General features: G+C 41.7%; 1 protein-coding gene across 3 annotated transcripts in view; it reads left to right on the forward strand.

The window, feature by feature from the left end:
- The first annotated feature begins 413 nt into the window (after positions 1–413).
- The window catches only part of GAREM1 (GRB2 associated regulator of MAPK1 subtype 1), a 76,966-nt gene continuing 52,699 nt past the window's right edge, over positions 414–24,680 (forward strand). For 2 of the 3 annotated variants that reach the window (XM_081873679.1, XM_081873680.1), the window contains exons 1-3: positions 519–656; positions 7,638–7,771; positions 20,029–20,169. Coding sequence is in view for 2 of the 3 variants with exons in the window: in XM_081873680.1 (XP_081729806.1) it covers positions 20,164–20,169 (6 nt within the window). In the remaining variant the exon portion in view is untranslated. Of the gene's footprint in view, positions 657–7,637; positions 7,772–20,028; positions 20,170–24,680 lie in introns of all 3 variants that reach the window. The other variant, XM_081873678.1, reaches the window with a different exon arrangement.

The following is a 24,680-nucleotide window of genomic DNA, read 5'->3' on the forward strand; positions in this document are numbered from 1 at the left end:
AGCTGCTTCCGCCGCTTTCCTAACTCGGGCCGCCGCCGCAGCTTGCAGGGCGCCTGAGCGGCCGGACGGGGGAGCGAGAGCAACAGCGTTTGCGCGCGTCTCCTCCCGCGCCCGGCGCTGCTCTCTCTCTCTCTCTCTCCACGCCCCCAGGAGGGAGCGCCTGGGCTGCCCTTTTCCCGGGGAGTGGAGAAGAGGAGGGGCGCCCACTGCGCAGGCGTCGCTGGCACCTTGTTGATTAGTCAGTCCGTGCTGGGATGGCGTTTACTGGGTCAGCTGGAGCTGCAAGCAGAGGAGCCAGCGGGAAGAGCCGCCGCCGTCTGTGCAACCCACGCCGCCGCCGCCGCTGCTGCTGGGGGGCCGGCGGAGGAGCAGCAGCAGCAGCAGCTGTCGGCGGCGACTCGCCTTGCTTTTAAGCCAAGCCCATCATGGCCTGGGGAGGCGGCGGCGGCGGCGGCGGCGAGAGTCGAGGCTGAGCAGGGCGAAGCCGCCACCAGACGACCCCCGCCGCCGCCCGGACCCCAAGAAGGGCGGGAACATGGATGCGGGCCCCTCGCCGGGCTCCAGTCTGAAGGATGTGAAGTGGAGCGCCGTGTCTGTCCCGCTGGACCTGCTGGTGAGCACCTATCGCCTGCCTCAGGTCGTCAGGCTGGAAGGCGGTGAGTAGAAAGAGCGCAAAGGGCCGCGCGGAAAAGCGGCAGCAGCCGCTAGCTTGGTAACTTGGCCGGACTCCGGCGGGTTGGGAGCGGGAGAAGCGGCGCCGGTGGTGGCGCTTGTGCAGCCGGGCACTGGCTCTCCTCCTTCCCCAGCCACTTCGGAAAGAGTCGCCAGACTCTGCCTCTGCTCCACTTGAACGCCGGCCAAACTCCAGGCGCGAGTCCTTCTGGGGAGAAGAGCCCATTGGGGAGAAGGGGCACGTGACTAAAATATGAATGGGGCACGAAGGAGGCGAATGCCAGGGCTTTGATCTTAAGGAGCTCAAAGCGGCGGGGGGCGGTGTCGGGGCCCGGGGAGCTGGGGCGGTCGGCGCGCCGAATGGGGAGGAGAGGAGGGGGCAAGTGAGCTGCGCCGGACTGGCCCCTGGCTCGCCTTTCGCCCACTGTTGCTCCCTGCGCGAATTGGGGCCGTTTTAATTTACCATATCTGAAAGTCGAGCGGCTTTCCCTTAGTCGCCCTGGCTGCGATCCCAAGAAATTCAGCTGGAAGTTAGGTCCCGTTGCAAGTCACCTGGGCTGACTTGCGGCTGGGATATTAGAGCCCCGGAACACAATGCAAATTCAAGAGCTGCGTGCTTAAGAAACCCACTCAAGCAGATGGGCTCAGGTGTGTTATGTTGGCTTGTGGTCCAAAACGCAAAGTATAGGACTCTGCGTAATCTCAGAGCAAGAATTGTGCTCGCCCATAGATATATTGAGATGGCTATTGGCTCTCAGCTTCTCCTCTTACTGAGGGCAACATTAACAGGAGTGGTACAGGGAAAGAAGAAATGGTTATAAATCCCCTCCCAAAGGGGCATAAACTAAGAATTGCTTCTATAGCTTGGTGCAGAAATCCAATTCCCTTCAAAGTATGGTTGATAGGCTCTTCTGTTGAAGGGCTATTCTGGCAAGCTGTGTTTAACTTTGAAAGGGTTAGTATGATGTGCTTATTTCCCCCCAGCTCCTTTATTATGGAGATGTGTTTGTCAAACAAACACATTATAGTAATTATAACCATTGCAATTACTTCTTCAGTTATCTGTGCTCTCTCAGCTAGCCAAAAGCTTCTTTCTTTTTTTTTTTTTTTTTTTTTGGTAGCTTCAGATTGAAACTTATATTTGATTTTGCTTTCCCATCCCCACACAATCACACAGAATACCCATTTTCTTGTGTACCCATCTCCTGTGCCAGCCGTTGAATTAGATTTATTTACAACTGAATCCTTTGAAAGCTCTTTTTTAAAAGCCTTTTGCACAAATTGAACTTTCAAGTTATGAAAAAAACATTTCATATTAGAATGGCAAGATATGGAATTGCTAATCATTCTCTGTCTTGGAGAAGTGTGTTTGCATCTGCCTTGTTTACATATGCAGTGCAGGAGAGCAACAGCTATGATGCAATATTTATGCCTCTTTAAATATTGAATAGATAATGGTTCCAACCCTGCATCACCTATTCGCCCAGATCTATCAAGGTATTCCCAATTGATTAAGCTAGACATTCATTAAACTAAAGACAGCACATTTCATATGGGCACCCTGCCTGAATTTTTCTTCAGTATTCTCTAGTTAACAGTTGACTCTTCTGTTCGAGTGGTTGCATATTATCAGATGACGTCTATGAATTAAAACGAATAGCCAAGTTATATAACGTGTTAATAAAGGAGGGCATAGAAGGGTTGTTGACTGGTGCATTTCTATTATTAGGAGCCTGTCTACTGGGTTTTCATCCGCTTTTCCTTTCCTCTCAAATGTAGCAGTGCAAAAATAGTTGCTGGTGTTCCTCTCCTCCCCTTGCATTGGATGTAACTACTGTACTGTGTGATCAGCAAGCAGTTGGAAAGTGGGTAACTGAGCTGGGAAGGTTTTCCACTGCAGCTTTTGAACTGTTATGCTGCTCTCCATAATTTTCTGCTATCTCCTTCTAATCATAATTTCTTCCTGAAATTCAACCCTTGATGTCATTATAACTTTAGGATTAAGGCTTTTTTCCTCACTGTATTACAGCTCTTGTGCAAGTCTCTCTTCTGAATGCCCTTTGCAATCCACCTAGTCTCCTGGTATTCACACATCTCCGTTTTCTATGATCACTGTCCATTTGTGTCCAAGACTTTCTTCATGGCTCCAGGAACTGGAAGAAGCCGTACATGGCTATGGGAATCTGTCCCCCTCTGCAAGTTGGAGGGTGACTCGTGTTGGCTTCCCATGTAGTAAAGAACCATGGTTTTCTGGGAGTTTGTTGTTTGGGAGCCTCCATGAGGACATGAGGTTCCTTGCTTTGGGCAGTTGTCTTCTAACCCATGGACAGCAATGTGGGGAGGGAAAAGTAGCACACTCACCCCACATCCTCCCCACGTGTTGCTCTTCCAGGTTCCTGCTTGTCTGAAGAGGGGTTAAGTTTCCAATTGATTCCTAATTTTTAAAACTGTGAAACACTCTTTCATATTGTCCTTCTCACAATAGACTCCTGAAAACATCATTAAATAGTATTGGCCCATTTGGCTAATGTGAAAAGTGAGATACTAAGGGGTTGACTTGATAAAATTCAAGATCTGCTCATTAGCAGCTGTTGTTTCCAAGAATTTAGAATTTCTTCACCTCTTTCACCCTGATAGAAATACATGGCCGGTATTTTCATTCTGAATGGCATCTATGTGAATCTGGATATATCGAGTGATGGCAGCACTGGACACACTTCAGTCTTTGATCTTGAATATCTTTAAAAGTAGTTAAATAGTTACTTCTGATGGTATACTGTACATAGAAAAAAATCCTCTGCATTTGCATATTCAATAAAGCACAAGTGCTTCCGATGGCAAATAACCCAGCTCCTTTGTGTGAGTGTCCTAAGGGCTATCTGCCCATATACACTTAAGTAGAACACTTTTGGTTTAGCATGGAGTTTTGGAGAACTTGAAAGCTTCTTCACTACCTTGTGACATTTTTGTTGGATACAAATACCATCCAATTGCGGATTTTAGACTTTGTGTGTATGTGTATATTAACCTGACCCTGATTGTTATACTTTGTCACTGAATAAATTAGGATAGCCAACATCATCACCATCAAACTTTGCATTTACAATAATTTTCCTAACTGTTCAGTGTTATTAACATCCACTACTTTAAGAATCCTTACATGCAAAGATATATTACAAAAACAGAATCCCTACAATATTCTTGTGCTAGTCATCACCCCACTTTTGTACAAAAGGAGTACCTGGTGGTCATCCCATGAGTTCATAGTTTTGGGAAGATTTGAACTGGGATTCTCTGAGCCCACATTTCATTTTCCTAGCCACTGTGCTCTGCCAGCAACAGTATATTCTAATCCTGCCTTCCGTGCTGGCTGGGATTGATAGGCGATGTGGTCCAGAACCTCTGGGAGACACCAGGTTGGCAAAGGATGCTCTAGATCACTTGGACTGTTCTGTGGACTGTTACACATGTAGAATGTCCTTGGTTGGTCTGGTGCATATTGTTAACTTTGCATTACTTCCAGAGCAGTATCTTTGTGAGGAGTTTTGCAGAAAACATTTCCTTCAGCATGAGCTTATTTTCACAACAAGGTTTTGCTTAAGGTTGTAGGACAGTATCTTTTTGTGCAGAGCTATTAATAAGACTGAATGAATGAATATGAAAATAGCTCTAAATAGGTGTGTGTGTGTGTGTGTGTGTGTGTGTGTGTGTGTGTGTGCTTTCCCTCTCTATGTTAATAATTAGCCTTGAATGTCTAAGGATATGGAGAGGGGGAACAGACATGTGCCCAAATACATCCGGAGTCAGAAAGCCACGGCCAAGAAAACTACAGAATGTAGAACTTAAGTTGCATTTTACATTCTTGAGATAGAATTCATTTTACTTGTGCAGCATATTATTTCCACTGCAGTATCTTGGCTTTTTATTAACCATTGGTATTATTCTTTTTATGTGTGGACACTTCTGCTAGGAGCTCTCTGTATGTATTTTTGCCTGGGTGACTTTGGAAATTCAGAAAGTACGCAATTAAAATGCATGAGGGTATTTGGAAGCCATGTAAGAGTCATTCCTGCAAGGGAATGTTGTGGAAACAATAATGAATGGTAAACAAGCAAATTGCAGCAAGTTCCTTTGAAAGAATAGCAAGCAGACAAAATAGGGGCTGAGGAAGGAAAACATATCTGTGGATCTGTTCAAAAATGATGTAGAAAGCTGTGTCAAGTGAACACACACTTCTCATTGTGTAGTGTACACTTCACAGCAGTGACTGATTACAGTAGAGAAAGAATTTTTCTCAATTTTTGTAGATTCATGCATTTTTTTCAGTCTAAAAGCAGTTTTCATGCTTTTTCCCTATATGTACACAAAAGTGCTGTAAAGGAATCTTGCATTGTTTAGCATGGCCCTGAATTTCTTTGTAGAAAGGAGCTCTTTTATTACAGTACACTGATGGCACTGTTTTTCCAGAAGAAAGTGATTCAGTGGGAAAATAGATACACATGACATGCTGGTGTCTTGCATAAGAACTAGGGAGACATGCTGATGTTATTGGCTCCTTGAAAAGATATGATGGATGTGTAGAAAGCAGTGTAGTATTATACGAGTCCATTATTTTTCTGGCAAGGATGGTGCCAGATAGATTTTGAAAAGGAATATGTCCCACCATACTTAGCAGTTTGGATATAAGAGCTTTGGTTTTTTGGTTGACCAACACAGTCTGGGGCCGATGAGCATGTTCTTGCCACGGGGGTAATTCCTATGGCACTTAATTCTCACATTAAGGTATTTTGCACAGACACACTCATTTGAGGCAACCTACAAATGAAATATTGTGGCACTCGTTATGTGAAAACAAAATGTTGTAAAAAGCCTAACGCCCTTGCTTCTAAGAGCCATGAAGCTGAATGTGGCCCGTTGTGCTCAAGTGAGTTCTTTCTCCTCTTTCCACTCATCATGGTTATAACTGCCTGACAAACTACTTCCTCCTGCTTCAATGCAATCCTTTGGAGATTTAATTGCTACTGTAGGTCATCTTCCAATGCAGTAAAGCTCATGTTAGCTCTTTGCCTAGTGATGTGATGTCTAAAGCTGCTTTTATTTTAAACAGCTAATTCATTTTTATTGATTAATATAGAATGGTTTCCCCCTTTCCTCTATCATAGCTTTGTACTAAGCCTTGTACTTTCTCTGGTACTTGAGGCAGTTCTTATACTTCCTTTTCAATGTCTTTGAACCCTGAGATAACCACCAATTTTGGTATCCTTGAAACTGCTGTAGTAAACTTTAAGAAGTCCTTTTCTGGTGCCAGTAAGATACTGCTTTTTTGTTAACCACCTTAGGATTGACACATTTTTAAATGAAGAGCAGTATAGAAATGACTTAAAATAAGTGCTGTTCCTTCAGAGCTGCTGGCCTTGGTAGCTCCCACAGGTTCCAACTACCATGTTTTTAAACAAATGGCTTTGGCTATGCATATATACATGCTATTGTTAAAATGAGAGCTAGGGCAGGAGAGCTGGTGTATCACGGCGGGAGGAGTGGAAGGTGGCGATTAGGCAAATCATTGGAGAGATTTCATAGGTCTGAACTGGGCAGGAGGCTGTGTAATGAGGCCATAATACTGACATGGAAGAAGGCACGTTTTTTGAGGAGGTGGATTGGGGTAATTTCAAGCAACTTGTAATTGCCAAGTTGATGAAGAATAACTGTAGGCTGTGAAGTCCTATACTAGTTTCATTAAGAGAAAGCTAACTTCACTAAGAGAAAGCTAACTTCATGTGCCATGGGGAATATCTAGTACACCATTCACAATTATGTGTACAGAGTCCTGTATGTTGGGTACATGTTATGTGTGCTGTCCACTAACGGGTTGTAAGAAGAAACATCCAGCTCAGTCTGTTGACAGTTTGGAATACTGTACTGTTGCTGCTGTTTCCCAAGATGTCCATTTCTGAAAGCATTTTGACCTGGTATGGTTTGCTGTCTTTCCCTGGCATATGTTATTTCCTTGGGGGGGAAATCTCATTTCTGTATACCTAAGTGAGCTGAGCCCGTTTTGCCTATACCCAGCTTGCAACAGTTGCTTGCAGATTTGCAAAAGTATAAAACTTCATTAGGGGCGTAAATATGAATTGTTGGTTTGGTTAGGTGGTGGTGCCTGTTCTAGTGAATGAATTTTTCATTAGTTTTTAGCCTTATTACAAGCTGCCACAAGAACCCCTGTTATAGCACTGGCCAAAAATAAAAGAAATATGTTTAAGTACATATAAACATAAGTGACAATAGCACCATTCTGGTATGAGTCAGGCATATATATTTTAGTTCGGTTCTGACAGTTCCCTTTGAGTTCTTGTGAAGTTCATTTTCAGGAATGAAAAGGGCCTTGGAGGAAAGTGCTTTTCCCTTATTGGCAGTATAAGTGTGCATTGTTCAAGGCTGCTCTGAGAGAAAGAGAACTATGTTGCACTTGAGAAGTAGAAAGGCTATTACAAGAGGATGTTGTAAGGCAGGCAGCTATGACTTGTGACCTCTGGTTAAACTGATCTTTTTAATAACTGCAATGGGAGATGGCTGCTGTTTAGAGAGAGAGACCAGTTATTATTGTGTTGTAAAGTCTTATTCGTCCACATACAAGAAGTTCAGGCCACATTCCAAAGGTGTTATTTAGCATGTTATAAGGGGACACTATGCCCAGGGCCAAACTACATGCGGCATCAAATCCATGATTTGATGTCATGCATCTCTCTGAAACAGAACATTACTATAAATAGCCATCGATAAAGACCGTGGGGAGACCCTTTCAACCCTTTCCTCACAGGCCAGGGTCCCATCACCCCCTCCCCAAAGCTCCCATTAGCTTGAGTGGCTTTTGAAGATTTCTTTCTGCAGTAGCTCCCACTGTTTCAGAGGCCTTCCTCTCTGATTTGTTCCTTAATTATTTTCTTGCTTTCTTTCTTGTCTTACAGTCTGTAAGCCCACAGTCAGGGCCCGTCTTTAGATGATGATGGTGATGATGCTTCTACAGCATCTGGTTGAGTTGTTTGATTTAAACACTGAGCAATATTTTATACATCTTAATATTGCTTAATTAATATTTTCTGTAAGTTGCCTTGAGTTACTTTTGTGAAAAGAGTGATTAATAAAAATAACAAATAATAATAAACATAGCTTTTGTAAATGGTTTTCTTTGTATTGTACAATTGAATAGAGAAGAGGAGGAGCCTCCACATGTTCAGTACCTTATTGCTCTCAGTGCCAGACTGTTCCCTGCAGTTTAGTCTGAGGTCTTATGCTGCAATCCTATGCAAACATATCTGAGAGTGAGTCCCACTGAACCCAGTACTTGCAAAATAGATGTGTATAGACGGTTGGGCTGAGAATAAATTTGCCTCAGTGTGTTTTGACAGACAGTCAGATATGGGCAAAGGATGTGACTATAGCTTTCAGTGTGACGGCATTGCTTTATGTTCGATTGTGTGCAATCCAATATGCTGTATTGTGTTAACTTCCTGCTTCAGTAATAGATAAATTTGTGGGAAGCAATACAACATAGCTTCTTGCCATACGTAATACGAAGGTGGTATGATTGTGAATTCAGTCCTTCTCCCAAGTTAAAGCCTCTCTATTTTCTTTACTCTACTTGAGGCATACTAAACATTTCCAAAATATATTAAACAACTTCCCACAATGAATTGTTAATGGCCTAGTTTGCATGTAATATCAAGCCATAGTTAATGTTTAACTGTGGTCTAGCACCAGGGTGCAATGTGTTAGTGCAGGCTGCTGGAAGTCTCCACTTTGCTTCTCCCCTACCCTTTGCTGGAAGCAACAAATTGAAAGGGCAGGTCAACACCAGAAATTTAAAGCACATCCAACATACATTTAAAGCATATGACACACACCCCTTGAGAACATCAGGAACTGTAATTTGTTAAGGGTGCTGGGAAATGTAGCTCTGTGAGGGGTAACCTATAGTTCCCAATGTTCTTTGGAGGAGGTCATGTGCTTTAAATGTGTTTTGGGTGTGCTTTGAATTTATGGTGTAGAACAGTCATGTGTATCGAGTGTGTTTTAAACATAAGGTGTGCATCTCCCCTAAACGTTTGTGTATCAGGGCAAGTGGTGGGCATGTGAGAACTGAGAACACACCCTAAAAACCAATTTATTTATTTAAATTGATCTTATATCCTGCTCTTCCTCCCCAAAGGATTCCCGCTCCCCCACTGAAACTGTTTAGAACTTCTATAAAAAACCTCGTGCTAATATTTTACATCAATTTAATGCAGCGAGAAATCTGTGTTAAGATTATCCTGCCTCTGCAACAGTCATATAGCAGCCTTTCTGTAATATGCCAAAGCAACACGTCAGGTTAATAGCATCCCCTAATGGAAATAATTGTCAATGAGCTCTAAACCATTTCCCAGCACATATACTCTAGTCAGGAAAGCCTAAATGAGTAAGTGGCGGAGCTGGACTGTAGTTGGCCAGTAGGGAAATCCTTATAGAGTAGGCAAGTCAAAAGGCTCAATTAAAATTCTCAGGAGGATGTGTCTGCAGATAGTACTAGAACTTTGGTCTGAATCCTTTGTTAGCCTGGTAAGGGGGGGCACAATATACCTGGCAATAATTGGATTTCTCCAACATTTAACCTTAATCTTAACCAGTAGGATTCAGGCTGATCATAAAAAGAGCCCTGTGGAATCAGACCAAAGGCCTCAGCTAGTCCAGAATTTTGCCTCCCATGGTGACTAAGCAGATGTCAAGAGAATTTCACAAGCAGGAAGACAAAAGGAACATAGGAATCTGCCTTGTGCCAAGTCACGCCATTGGTCATCTAGCTTGGCTTTGTCTACAATACATGAACTGGCATCAGTTGTCCAGGAGTTCAGGCAAGGGACATTCCCAGCCCTGCCTGGAAGTGCCAGGGATTAAACCCAGGATCTTCTGTGCACAAAGGAAATGCTCTGCCGCTGACCTGTGACTCTTCCGCCCAAGAGCTCTCTCCCACTGTTGTTTTCACTAGGTATAGCGCCCTAGAGGTAGTACGACAACCATCACAAGCAGTCACATTTAATAGCCTTTTCCTCCAGAATTTGTATATTCCCCTTTTAACGCCTCCTAAGCTGGGCACTGAAAAGTAGTAGAAGAGCAGTTAAAAACTGACCTTGAGCAAAACCCAGCAGACTTTAGGTTAAGCAAAGGTATTTTTTTTTGTGGTGTGCGTGGTTGAACCGCATATTTCATTTGTTACATTTCTATCCCACCTGTTCCCCTGGGAGTTCAAGACACAGAGTACATGGTCCCTTCTCATGTTATCCTCACAACATCATGGTGAAGTAGGTTAGGATGTGAGCTGGTAACTGGACCAAGATCCCTTTTGAGCTTCATGACAGAGTTGGATTTGAACCAGAGTCTCCCCAGTTCTAATCCGACACTCCTATCCTTGCATCTTGTATCATGCCATCCTACACAATATATCCTCTGTGTGGAAGCCATTGCTACCACCTGTTGAATAAAAGGGTGCTTGTGAACTCAGTTAACCCCCATTTGCAGAGGGCTGGAGGGAGGCATTTTTGAATGGTTTGCTCATTGTCAGGGATAGGCTCATTTTGATGCTAAAGACTGTCCTAAAGTTGGTTTATTTCTGAGTACCCCCCATCTTGAATGAGGTATCCTAGAAGTGGTAAAGCTGCAGCCAAAATGACTCAGGGACTGGAAAGCCTTCACTACAAAGAGAGACTAAAGCATTTGGAGCCAAGGGCATAACCAGGATTTTTGTTGGGGGGGGGCGCAGAACCTCAGTTAGCTATGTATTTTTATTTACTTTTGTTGATTTTGGGGGGCAGCTGCCCCCCCCCCCCGGCTACACCCATCCTTGGATCTTTTTCCTTTTTAGCAGGTAAGAAAAAGCCAGGTAAGAGGGGTGGGGTAGAGTTTTCTAAAATCGTGCATGGTGTGGGATTAAAAATTTTTCTCCATCTCCCATGTTACTAGAATTCTACATTACCCAATTAAACTGGTATAGCTTTAGACAAGAAAAATTGCTGCTACGTGCAGCAGATAACTTGTGGATTTCTCAGCCACAAGGGGTGGTGACAGCTGCAGAGTTGGATGGCTTTCAAAGGAGAATTGGACAAATTCATAGAAGACAGGCCTGTTAGATAATGTAGCTTACTGCAGGGGTCACCAAGCTTTTTGGACCCATGGGCACATTTGGATTTTGAGTGAGTGCTATGAGAGCCATCCACTCTAATCACTTCTCTCCCAGATCAGCATGTGCTCACACACACACACACACACACACACACACACACACACACACCTCCCTTGCTTTTCCAAGGGTTCTGGGTGAAAGTTGGATCCAGTAGAATTAATCTGACCCCTGGAAAGCACATAGAGCTGAAAGAGGAAGGGGGAAAGAGTGCCACTCCTATAGCTTCCTCCTTCAGTTTTATGTACTTTGCATTGCAAGGGGTTGAATTAGATGGCCCTTGGAGTCCGTTCCATCTCTACAAGGCTATGATCCTATGATATTTTGCAATGGGGAGGGGGGAGAGTTTACCATCACTTTATGGCCAAGGGAGCCATGAGTAGAGAGATTTCAGAGGCTCTGTGAGTGCCAGATGGAATCCTCAAGGAGACCACTATGCTCACACATGCCACATTGCTAACCTTTGGCTTAATAGAACCACATATTTAAAAGGTGTGTGGTGTTGTTTTTTGCTGGACATAGTATAATTAAATAAGTTACTGCAGATGAAAAAAATCTTTTTTCTTGTCAAAGCACTGTCTTCTAATTTCCGGTAAATGTGTTAAAATCTGTTGCTTTGCTCAGTGTGTGAAATTTCAGGAACAAGTATACTATGTGAAATAACTGTCAACCAAATGGTATTTAACCCACCCCCCTTGATTTAACATATGTTCAGTAAACAGCGATTGGCGTAAAGCTGATCAGTAGCAAAGAGGAAGTAAATCTAATCTGTCATTTTAAAAGATAGCAGCTTTTTCATACCCCTTAGTTGAAATATGGCATTACTAAATTGTAGAACAACTCAAAGAACTTGAACAGTACCTGAAAATTCGATGTAACTTTTATGCTGGTTTACATCTGTCTTTGAACCTTCTCTGAACTTCTGTTCAAGAGGTCAGTTCTTCCTAAAATGCAAAATAAGAACAGAAAATGCTGTCCAACTCCCGCCTCCCTCCTCCCTTCTGTTTCCCTGGCCTCTAGCCAAATCAAATTATCCCTCTGTCAGGCTCTCCAAATTAGTTCAGCATTCACATGGAGGGAAATTTTTCAATACGTTTGGTAATTAATTGTATTGGACCATTTACCCATTGCACAAACAGACTGCAAAAACTTAAACAATAAGATATGTGTTGTGATTTAAAAAACCAAACCAAGCCAAGTTCTGTATGACTTGCAGTTAGAGAACTTTGGCTGAAAAGACAGCGAATATATTCAAAGTTTCCTTCTAATGTAGGTCCACCTAAATGGGGAGTTTGGGTCTGCTGCTAGCCAACCCGCCTCTTCAAAACTGGGAGGGGGGAAGCATTTCAGAAGGTAAATCAGCTGCATTAGAGAGAGAGAAATTACTTTCTACTGGGGAGCATAATCCTCTTCTTCCAGAACTGAATTGTGAGACAAATAAAGATGGAACATGTGCTTCCCAGCTATCACACATCCTGCTCTGTGTTCATCTTCAGGGCTGGGTCAAGGTTTCCATACCGCTGAGTGTCCCCCTCTCCACATCCTCTGCAGTGGGCACCAGGAAGCCTGAGCTCTAATACGTCATCCTTTCAGCCTTTTGCTCTCAGAGCAAACAAACGAGTTGGTGGGACTTCTCCACACAAAGTAGAGGCAAAGAGGATGTGGGAGCAATGAGAGAGGTTGTAGCATCGTAGGGAAAGACAAAGGAGAGTGGCAGCTGTCCAACCCATGCTACCTAGTGCTGCCAAGCTTCTGTGTGGGCGCTCATTTGCAGAAGCCATGGGGAATTCACTGATTCCTATGAATTACTGTCACATGAAAACATCCAATTAATTGGAGAGAGAAGCATAAAGTCATTTGGTATTCAGCGCATTCTCACTGGAAGAAAGCTGACCAATGTTTCAGTATTAGGGCTCCTGCGCCTTGAGTGCAGGAGCTGTGAACCTTTAGCCCTCCAGATGTTTAACTACAACTCCCATCATCCCCGACCACTGGCCATGCTGGCTGGAGCTGATAGGAGATGGGGTTTGAAGAGCTACAGGTTACTTTCTTCTCCAACCCATGGCAACCCATGGGTTGATTTCTCTTTTTTGTGACAGCCTGCACACTTTATCTAAAAAAGATGTAGGAGCCGTAGTTTTCAAAACTAGCTCTTCTTAGACAAAACGTTTTCCTTCCTCTGTTCCACCTTTCGTATTGTGTGCCATGACTTTATTTTACAAAAAAAAGAATGCTCCATACATTGCAAAATGTATGGTTTGCCTTGGCACTTATTTAGATCTGAATCACTGCAAGTCTTGTTATTACCAGGGCCTTGTAGCATGACAGAGTTATTGTTATGCTTACCAGCAAGAGCCTCTTAAAGGGCTAGCTCGTTTATGAGTCAGTATTCATGGTCCTAGTTCCCCTCTGGAAGAATCAGTTGGTTGGAAAAGCCTTATACAAGCTAATAGTCCTGCAAGGGGAGAATAGAACTTAAAAACATCCGGCAGCTCTTTAGCTAGCAATACTAAAGTCTTGTGAATATATTCATAAAGGAAGCAATAACCGAGTTTCCACCCACCAACCCACATTCATTTCTAGGTTCTCCAGCCTTTGGAACTGCATACTTTATTCTTAGCTGTAATTCCTTCATTACAGGGGATTGGACTAGATGACCAAACCAAAGTACAAAAAATCTTAGGAGATGTTTCTTTCATCTTTCTACTGACTAGGGGGAGAAAAGCTTTGAAGGAAGTTTCTTACTATTGAAGGAGTTATAACAATAGTAGCCATGCATCATAAATAAAACAAAACATTTGTGAAGTTCTATTGATCAGAAAATTAACATTGTTTGGTTCTTGGATAAAAAAAGAAGGCTGTTTTAATTTGCACACGTGCTTCAGCTGTTAGCAAAAGGCTTCAGTTCCTTTTTGTGTCTGAAGCACAGTAGGTGTCAGGATTGTAAGCAAAAAATGAATGTTTATATTAAAAAGGCTCTTGTGACATCTAACAAACAGAGTATAAATGGTGATATACTACTGTGCTGCTACAATACAGGAATTATTTCAGCACTGTAGTAAATTTTGCCAGTGGAGTGTAAAGACGTCTAGCTGGCTGGCTGCCATCTCAAATAAAAGTGGAAAAAAGAAAAAAAAATGGGTCACTTTTGTCTTGTTCAAGTCAGCAGTTATTTGCAGTACACAACACAGACCCCCTTTAAATGTCATCTTAGTTGCCTTTGTAGAATTCAGTTACATTGCTCAGTAGTACTAAAAAGAACAAAGATTATACATTTGCTTTGGCCGAATATATTGTGCTCCTCTGCTTCTCTCTGAAAGTCAAATTGTGAAATAGGATCACCGCTAATATACTGTAAGAATGTAAAACTGTGTCCATTCATAGTTCCCCTCAAATACTGTTGAGTGGCCCTCATACCAAGAAAGCTCATCTTGATACAGAACTCTCTCCTCAGGGTGGCTGAAAGGGACAAAGCATTTGGCATTGACAGCTGCTTTTCTCCACAGTGAAATTTTATTTGTTCCTTTTGCTGCTCTGTTGAGGTTAAAGTCAATCCAACTAATGGACAGCCTTTAAAATTATTATAGAATGCCAGTGATCTCCTCGTGTCTTAATTGACATGAAGTTTGCAGTCCCTGAGCTTGGAGGGACAATTCACAGTATGCGTAACTTGCTGTGACACTGTGATATGTTTTTGTAACGTAGTACATAAGTACACAGTCTGTTAATTTTGAGGCTTCAGAAATTGTTGACCAAAGATGGTCAAAGTGCACAATAACTGGCTCCTGCTTCTCAATTGTTATCCTTTTATCCCAAGTGTCCAGGACGAATAACAGTATCAAAGAATCATAGGCAATCCCAGCAAAACAATCCGGTTGAATGTTATAGTGACATAATCACACTCCTGAAACCACAAATATCGTTTCTAGGGTTTGAAAAAAGTTTTAAGCAAAGGTGCTTACAAATTCAACCATGCACCAAAAAGCATGGAACTTTTAGGTTCCGACATCCATCTTCACTTCCATACCATGTAAACAATAAACTTGTTCTGCACATTGTGCTGCCTTAAAGCTAGACCCCAAGCTCTTACTGTGTGGCCTCATTTACATGTGTTGAAGAGATGCATGAGTACATAACAAACATATGTACATTGAGGAGAAACACACAGTTATGCACATTTCACAGGGCAAATTATGCTTGCATTACACTTATGCCGGGGGAAATAGTAATCAGACAGCAGATCAAAGTTTATAAACAATTGCAAATGGCAAAAAAATGGATTAATGTGCAAGCTGTTACAGAAATAAAAAGTTGATTATACAGGCAGTATTTAAGCTAGGTTGGCAACTCTTTGGTAATGGCTAACGGGTAGTAAAATTATAATTCCAAATATGGAGTCAAGAAGGCAAAAAAAATCAGACAGTCATGCATAGAACGGAATTCGTTTAAGAGGAAAGAGTAGATACAAATGTGTGTTGCTGCAAGTCAACTTAGGTAGCTGTGAGAGCTAGAGAAAGTGGAGCATGGATGTTGTCTGTTCAAAGGCAGGAGGAATGGAAAGAAGTTCTTTATTATAGGCACTTATCACAGTCACCATTTTTGTGGGCATTTTTAAAATAAAAAAATCAGCTTTTGGTAGGCTTATATCACATACTGCAGCCTATTTCTGTGAGTGAATGAGTCACTTGTTTTCTTACTTTTGTAAGTAAAACTACTTTTTATGGTGGGGGGAAATGCTCTTAATGTAAGTCTATATTTGGCACCTTTCAAATAAATTGGCTCTAGTTCTGCCTGGCTCACTGTAATTAGAAAACATTTTGCAGCCAAGATCCAGAAATTTTAGGTGCTGCAAGTTTTTCCTTATATGTGCCAAACTCACCTTCTCCCACAGCGACTCTTGGTTTCACTCTGTGTTGGAGGCTAAGCTGGAAGTTCTTCTAGGTGTTGGGAATGGTTGGTTGGTGGTTGGAAATGCAGCATAGTGCAGTTTCCCTTGGAGGCTGGTGCATGGCCCGTTAGGGTCAAGGTCAAGGTAACACTTTTCCAAGGTTCATCTTGACCAACCAGCCCCCCCCATCCGCCTCTTATATCAGAGGTTTTCAATCTTTTTGAGTCCATGGCTCCCTTAATCAACTACATTCTTTCTGCGGCACGCCTGTGGGGCTCAGGAGCCCAGTTATGTCACCCCTTGCCTGCAGAGCTGGCAGCCCCTCACCCTTTTTCAAACACCCTCCCTTGTGGAGTGTTCCGTCAGCCTCCTCTCCTTGGGAGTCCTCCAGGCAGCAGCTGCTGCTGTCCCTGGTCTCTGAGCTGTCCCACCCACCTGCCCCAAAGAGTGGTGTCTCCCAGAGGTTGGGGGGCCCCAGCCAGCTTAGCTTTCTAAGGCCCAGGGCAAGTGTGCTCATGCAGAGAGAGGGAGAGAATCATAGAGCTGTGGGACTCTGAGGATCATCCATTCCAACCCCCTGAATGCAGGAATACACACACACACACACATACAGAGAGAGAGAGAGAGAGAGAGAGAGAGATTGCCAGAGTGATCTCATTAGTCTAATATTTCTTCCTTTGAAGGAACCAGATTGCATTCTTCCTTGCTATAGCTTCCCTCAAAGATCATATGCCAAACTCTGTGGGAGTACAATTAAATGAGCCGGAGTGGGATGTATTTCATATCTGCTGATTTCATTCCTACGTAGGCATAGAAAATTTCATCATTATGAATGGAGAAATAGGTCTGTTATCACTTGCTTCCATACTAGAGCAATGAGGCAGTGCCTTTGAGCTTTGTTTCTAGAAGTGTAAAGGCAACATCTTTCTCTATCAGTATTCCCGTATTCGTTGGCTTGGGAATTACAGTGCTTGTCTTTAGCTTGGTTGGTTTTTTTAAAGATTCCCCGAAGTTCCTCTATAGTGAGTGTTCAAATACTGAATTGGCATTGTGTTCTTGGGTTGTCTTGCAGCTTATAATAGGATCATATCTACAGCTCCATTTTTATCCCATTGATTTGGGGGAAGAATATATTTTTGTCGTTCCCCCTTCTCAGATTGGTGGAGTGTTTATGGATTTGTAGGGCAGAAACATAGACTGAGACTGTTGGTTATAGGATTCTTAGAAAATAGGTTTCTGCTCTGGTTGCCTCCCTCTAATTAACAAATGCAGTGTGCATTTTGTACGTAGAGGGAATGGTTGCTGGCAAATGGTATAGCTAGATGCCATCTTAATGAATGCATTACTAATGAGATTTTGTAATATTAGCTCATCAACACCCTCACTGTTCCTGTCCAGTTTTAATTATGTGTGGCAATCAAACTTTGAGAAATCATTATATAAGCACTACAGAGGCCACATCGTTTTTTGGCACAGGGCATTCTGGGATGGTTCCCCCCCCCAACACTTTTTACATAGCATGTGATCCGTGTTTGTGTTATTGCTTAACAATTCCTGAGCTTGTCTACGTTCTAAAAAGATTTCCAAAATCCAAATAATGAACTTTCAGGAGAACACAAAGAAATATAGTAGTGTTTGCACTTTCACGTTTGAGTGCTAGCAAAATGCCAGTAGCTAGTTGAATCATTGCACAACAGTCTGTAGGCAAGAAGTGCTATTTCTCACTGACTATAAAAACATGTATTGAAGTACATAAGCCATATGTCTGAGTTAAAAAAAAGTAATTAAATGTCACATTGAATATATTTGTATGAAAGATTTGAGGATGTCTGAGATACCAGAGAGATGTAAATTGTTTTGGTAATGTATTCATACTTGATAATAGCTGATGAATATAGAAATAGCCATTTTGAAAAAGGGAGTGCTTATCAGTGTGCTGCTCCACATTAAACAATTGATTATGCTCAGACTAATGTGCTAAGAATTAAGATTCCTGAGGTTTATAGAAAGATTATAACAGAAATGGGCATTACTAAAGTTTCTTTAAAAATAACAAAAAATCTGTCTTTTGCCTGCCTGTATTGTAAGATGTGAGGAGTATATGACTCGCCTGTTATATTATTGATGCATTATTTATATTTATAAGCCACGTCCTGGCCCATAGGATTCCAGGGTGTACATAAGAAAATGGTTAAAAAACAATAATTTAAACATCACTTAAAATCATACTGTGTCAATGAAAACAGTTCACCAACAGTATCAAAAATAGCCAAACTCACTCACAGACATCGTCTAAAATGCCTGTCTGAACAGATGCATTTTGTGGTCTGAATAACTTCCTTTTTCTTTTAAAAGTTTTGAGGTTGCACAGGTTCTTATGTGGTCTCCTGTCATGTTTTAACTAGGCCCAGATCTGGTTTAGCTTCACATACAATAATGCGGAACACATTCAAACCATTTCCAGGGTTGGTGGTAAAATAAAGGAAATAAAGATGCATGGCAGAGAGGAACAAAACAAGTCAGTTAATGATGGTCTTATTGATTGTCCTGCTGTCTTAGCAAGTTTCATCAGATTTGAACAATAGGGAAGCCTACTGTCTTGGAGAAACTGCATTCATAGGAGCCATGGCAGCATACAGGCAGAAAAACACTTCACCAATCTGGTTGCAGAAAGAATATTGGGTATTAAGGAAAACCTCACTGGATGTGATTCCCTAGCATCCAAAGAGAAGAATCATGTAGCAAAGTGTGAATCTCCTTGGTATTCATATCCTGGATTTTTCCACTGCCTGTAGCAGAGAAAGTGTGCTTACGTGTAGGCAGATGGGTGTCTGCCCTGGACTGCACTTTACAAGTGTGCCACCCAAGAAGGGAGAGTAGGAAGGAGGTACAAGTCATGCAGAATCACCACGAGCGCAATATTCAGTGACCTGGTTCCCAGACAGGAGGGATTACAAAGCATCTAAATTACATTGTGCTATAGCACTAGTAGGTGTTTCACAACAAAAGGATTGGCTTGAATCAGAAAGCAGGAATTCGGGATGGGTTGGGAGAAGATGGGAAATGCAGTAAATTTCCTCCTGAAATCATAAAACATGTCTACAGAAAACCAGTGCCAAATTGAAGTATTAATAAATTTCTTTTGGTCTCAGTTCTACTAACACATCTTGATCCATTCTGCCCCATTCCAACAGAGAGAGACATTAAAAGAGTTAGAAAACATTGTGACAGGATAGCTTGTTTCTAATTATACGGGTTTTGCTCCACCCTAAGTTACAATTTCAACTAATTTAGGCCTGTGTCAGCCTGCTTGGTTTCTTCCAAACTAAAGTTAGGAATTTGCATGACTTTGCCATGATTTATCAAGATGATTCTGTTTTCTTTGTTAACATAGGTTATTTCAGCATATAATATGCATTCGGGTGGATCCAGAATAATAGTAGCCTTGAAGTAAAAGACTAGTAGACAATTTCTGAAGAGACATGGCTCAGATGGATGGCATAGTAGCTCATAGGATCAGGTGTTTTAATGGCATCTCCTTACCTAGTGGAGGGGCACAATTACTGCACCCCCAACTCCAGTGATGGGAACAGGAGCAGCCTTTGACATGGTCCTTTGTTGATGGCATTAATTTTTATGAAATGGGTTAATTTTTTTAGAAATGGAAAAGATCCCTGCACAGAAAAATATAACTGGGGGAGGGTGTCATTATGGAAAATGTTCCACCCTACATCACTGCTTACCTATCAAAAGCTGGCTTCAGAACACAGCATAGCAATCCAAGGATCATTAGAATATTCCTGAAACCTATAAAAGAGGCACAGCTTGCACTTTTTTTTGCTTTGGAGAGAGTAGGGAAAGATTAGGAATTTCAATGGAAATTGAAGATGGATGGATTTGGCCTGCTTGCCAGACACTGAAATGGCAATGACAATAGGCCAAAACCAAAAAAGTAACAGTATCACTGTAATATATATGTTTGCATTAAGTTCAATAAATCTTTCTGTAACCCTGTGAGAATTTGGCACTGTAGACCCACAATGCAGATGCAGTCCAAAAGCTGAGACAGCTGTTTGCCTAAGACCACATACTACATTCATTGCAGAGATTAGATTTGCACCTGGGATTTCACAGATCCACCAGTTGGCCACTATACTAATATACTATAATATATTAGCTCAAGCATTGTATGTGGTATCTGAAAGTATTCTACATGTTGATTATGGTATTGATTGTTTGCTCTCATTTGTTTTTGCAGGAGAAGCTATAGAAGGTCTTAGGGAGAGTGATTACCTTTTGATTCATTCATGCCGGCAGTGGACCACAATTACAGCTCATAGTCTGGAGGAGGGACATTACGTCATAGGGCCGAAGATAGAAATCCCTGTGCATTATGCTGGTAAGTGTGGCTTTGGCTCTGAACTGCAAAATAAAGGGTGACTGAGTTGCCCACCAATTACGCCAGCTTTTTGGTTGCTTGGCAAAGGAAAGCAAAATTGACAGCAAAGGAGACTATTACTTTAACAAAATAAGTGCAGAAAAGGAGCTGCATCTTATTCCTACAAGCTGATGATACGCACCAGTATAAACTGCTAAATCGTGATTTTAACTAGGAAAGCTTCATTAGCTGCTGGAGAAAAGTGGTACAAGTCTCATGAAAAACAGTCCTCCAAAGTTGTTTTGAAAAAAGATCAGGTGCCCAACTACATCATGCCTGAAAATGTACTGAGCCACATGATAGCCTACTTATGCCTGTTCCTGGCAGCAGTGCTACGTGCTTCTGAATAAGCATGTGGACTTGGAACGGATGCCAATCAGGATCATTTTTTAAAAAAACTTACTTTCTCTTGTAAACAACTATTGTTTAGTCTAACCTATGACATCGCTGCAAGTTCATGCATGCATGCCTTCCCTTTCTGCTGAGTTCTAAGAGTTCCCTGTTGTCTGGAATAAATAGTTGTGGCCAGTCTGTTGCTTTTTCTGGGGACTTTTTTCATTTCTCTTACTCTCTCTGTTCAAGGCTCACCAGGCCCCTTTTCAGTGCAGGGTTTTTTTTTAAAAAAATAAATAAAGTGACAGCTATAATTTGAAATTTCCTTAGCTGCATTTATTTATTTTTTTAAAATATATTTTATTAGGATTTTTAAACATAAATGCAAAGATAAAAAACAGTATAACATATATCATAACATACTTTCTTAACATCTTTGGACTCCCTCGCACCTCCCGCTCCCATTTGCATCATTGTCAATTCTTGCCCGCAATTTATCATCTTATTTACACTCTTGTGTCAGATTCATTTAATTATAATCTATTAATTCTCCAATAGGTTTATAATTTTTCCTCAAACTTACTTATCATCTTAATTCCATCTAGTTTAGTGGTGCACAATTATTTATGATCTAGCATCCTTTCTTAACATTCAACCAAATTACAGTGTTTTTTTAAATAAATCTTGAATTTCTTCCAATCTTCTTCGACCCTCTCTTCTCCCAGGTCTCGGATTCTGCCAGTCATCTCGGCTAGTTCCATATAGTCCATCAGTTGCATCTGCCACTCTTCCAGTGTGGGTAGATCTTGAGTTTTCCAATTCTTAGCGATGAGTATCCTTGCTGCCGTTGTTGCGTACATGAAAAATGTTCGGTCCTTCTTTAACACCTTCTGGCCGACAATGCCCAAAAGGAAGGCCTCTGGTTTCTTGGTGAAGGTATACTTAAATACCTTTTTCAGCTCATTATATATCATTTCCCAGAAGGCCTTCACCCTAGGGCAAGTCCACCAGAGGTGAAAGAATGTTCCTTCATTTTCTTTACATTTCCAACATTTATTATCAGACAAATGGTATATCTTGGCAAGTTTGACTGGGGTCATGTACCATCTATATATCATTTTCATTACATTTTCCTTCAAAGCATTACATGCAGTGAAGTTCAACCCAGTGGTCCACAACCTTTCCCAGTCCTCAAACATGATATTATACCCAATGTCCTGTGCCCACTTTATCATAGCTGATTTAACCATTTCATCTTGTGTATTCCATTTTAACAGCAAGTTATACATTCTTGAAAGTACCTTAGTCTTTGGTTCTAGCAATTCTGTTTCCAACTTCGATTTCTCCACCTGGAACCCTAACTTTTTGTCGTTTTTAAAAACTTCTTTAATCTGAGCATAATGTAACCAGTCTCGCACTTTATCCTTCATTTTCTCCAAACTCTGCAATTTCCAATTGTTTCCTTAGCTGCATTTAAGCTTCCTTTTTAAAACTGGGTCAAGACTGCAGTTCTAATCAAAACACTGTCCTTTGGCTTCACTGTTCCAAAAGGTCCCTTGGCCTGCAACAATGAGTGTGTTGGGGCAATCATGTCTCTGCTTAAGAAGACAAGATAGGAATGAGCCTCAGAATCACCTAGGCAGCCCTTTTGATCCTCCCATTGTGCAAGCAAGTGAACAGAGCAGGAAGTCTTCCATAAATTATAGTTAACGATAGTTCAGACAAAATGGGAAACTATAATTAATTGAAGAGTTGCATTTAGGGAGGGGCTAGAAGGACATTCATAGCACGACTTACCACACTGAGTTATGATCATATGAACTCTCCTACTCATTCTTAAATAGTAACCTCCTGTTTTCAGCAATATGTGAAATATATCTTTTTTCCCTCTCCTTATAAAGGAAAAATAATTATAGGGTAGGGGTTGAAGGCACGAGGACCTCGGGTAGCCTTCCCCAACCTATTGTCCTCCAGATGTTGTTGGACTATAACTCCAATCAGTGCCAGCGAACATGGCCAGTTGTCAAGAGTGATGGGAGTTGTAGTCCAACAACATCTGGAAGGCACCACGTTGACCGCCTTTAAATAAAAAGTGGTATTTAGGAACACAACTAGCAACAGTAAATCCTATTAGCATTTTACAGTACTGAAATTTGCCAAAGTTACTGGTACATCTATTGTGGGGCAATCAGAGGCCAGTTTCCTACTACGTACACTCAGTGGCTCTATGGATCAGTTGGCAGGCTTTTTCTTGAGAGACTATTAGACTTTAACTGCAATTTAAAGAGCACCTCTGAGGGCCTTTGTAATTTGATCACTATCTGATAATGTTACTTGTGTTTGTCATAATGTGCTCTCTCTCTCTCACCCAAACAACTCATTTATGTATTTAGTGATTCTGCAAGGAAACTAAAAAGCAATACAGAGGTGCAATTCAGATGAGTAGTATAAAAAGCAGCTTCATCTTCCACATCAGAGGCACTTTCTCTTCCTAACTTCAGTTTCTGAATCTTAATCCCCTGCATATGATACAATTACTACGGGGAACTCATTCAAAGCAGTTACTGGTGTGGTATATTTGTTATGTGGTTTCTGCATACATTCCACTTGTAACATTTCTTTCCTTTTGCTTCCCAAACCACATCTACACCATCAGCAGAAAATAGTTGTAAAACATTGATTGCCATGGCCTTTCCTGAAGTCCCCTGGTTATGATTGCTGTGTGAGTGCTGGTTTTCTTCTGCTACAGTTACCAAGATTCTTTAGAGAAGTTATTAGTCTAAATAGCTTTGCTTTGTGGTGCAGATACAAATCCATGAATGGAATCTAGAAATTGAGGCTCTACCCAGTTCAGTTTAGAATGATTAAAAACAGAAGACCAGCACTACATATAATAACTCATATACCCATGTGGAAATAAGATCAAAAGTATTGTGCATAACATGAAGTATATATGGGATGTATGCAAAAGAGTAAATATTGCAGAAGTTCAAAGGCAAGAGTTTGCTCTTGTTTGACAGCACACAGTGTCTTTTCCCAGGGTTAGTGATGCCAAGTCTGTCATCATTAAAGAGTAAAATTCTGTGTCAGGGAGTTAACCATGTTACGAAATGATTAAAGGAGCACTTACTACTCAATATGCTTTCTGAAAGAACTGAACATTGTTTTCTGATCCAGCTCAAGGTTGAAAATGGGGTGGATTGTGTGTGCCCATGTTAGGGATTTAAGAGTGTGGTTGATCTCTTGAAAGAGCAGTCATGCATTTTTTCTGCTTGCCTCAGAAAAGTAGAAATTATACCCATGTAGAGCTTTAACAGGGACACGGGTTAAACCACAGAGCCTAGGACTTGCCGATCAGAAGGTTGGAGGTTCGAATCCCCGTGACGGGGTGAGCTCCCATTGCTTGGTCCCTGCTCCTGCCAACCTAGCAGTTCAAAAGCACGTCATAGTGCAAGTAGATAAATAGGTACCGCTCCGGCGGGAAGGTAAACGGCGTTTCCGTGCGCTGCTCTGGTTCTCCAGAAGCGGCTTAGTCATGCTAGCCACATGACCCGGAAGCTGTACGCCGGCTCCCTTGGCCAATAAAGTGAGATGAGTGCCGCAACCCCAGAGTCGGTCACGACTGGACCTAATGGTCAGGGGTACCTTTACCTTTACCTTAGAGCTTCAACATGGATCTATGCAGTGCCTGTGGTTGATGGATGCTGCTCTAGGAAGAGGAGAGAGAATATGTGTCTTGCATGCAGGCGTCTTGTGACAAACTTTAAAGGGATACAAGTTCTAAATCCAGAGGAGGGAACAAGGAGTTGATAATATTGTTGCCCAGTTTGTTTGTTTTTATTAAAGTAAGGTATACAGAGACCACTTCCTGTGTAAAGATCTTGAAGTATAAAATCCCAGTGAAGATAAAATCTTAACATATAAAACCAAATTTATTAAAATATACATAAAATCCAAATGAAATGGATGAGTCAACTAGTTGGGATAAGCCTGAGCAAACTTACTTTAACTGTCTTTGGTATTTTATTTTATTTATTTTGTACAGTTTATATACTGCTTGATTGTAAAACAACAATCCCCAAAGTGGCTTATTGCTGCATTATTCAAAGTGAGTGCAAAGTGGCTACATGTGAAGTCCA

This window comes from Podarcis erhardii, assembly GCF_964252035.2.
Source record: "Podarcis erhardii genome assembly, chromosome: 8".
NCBI lineage: Eukaryota > Metazoa > Chordata > Lepidosauria > Squamata > Lacertidae > Podarcis > Podarcis erhardii.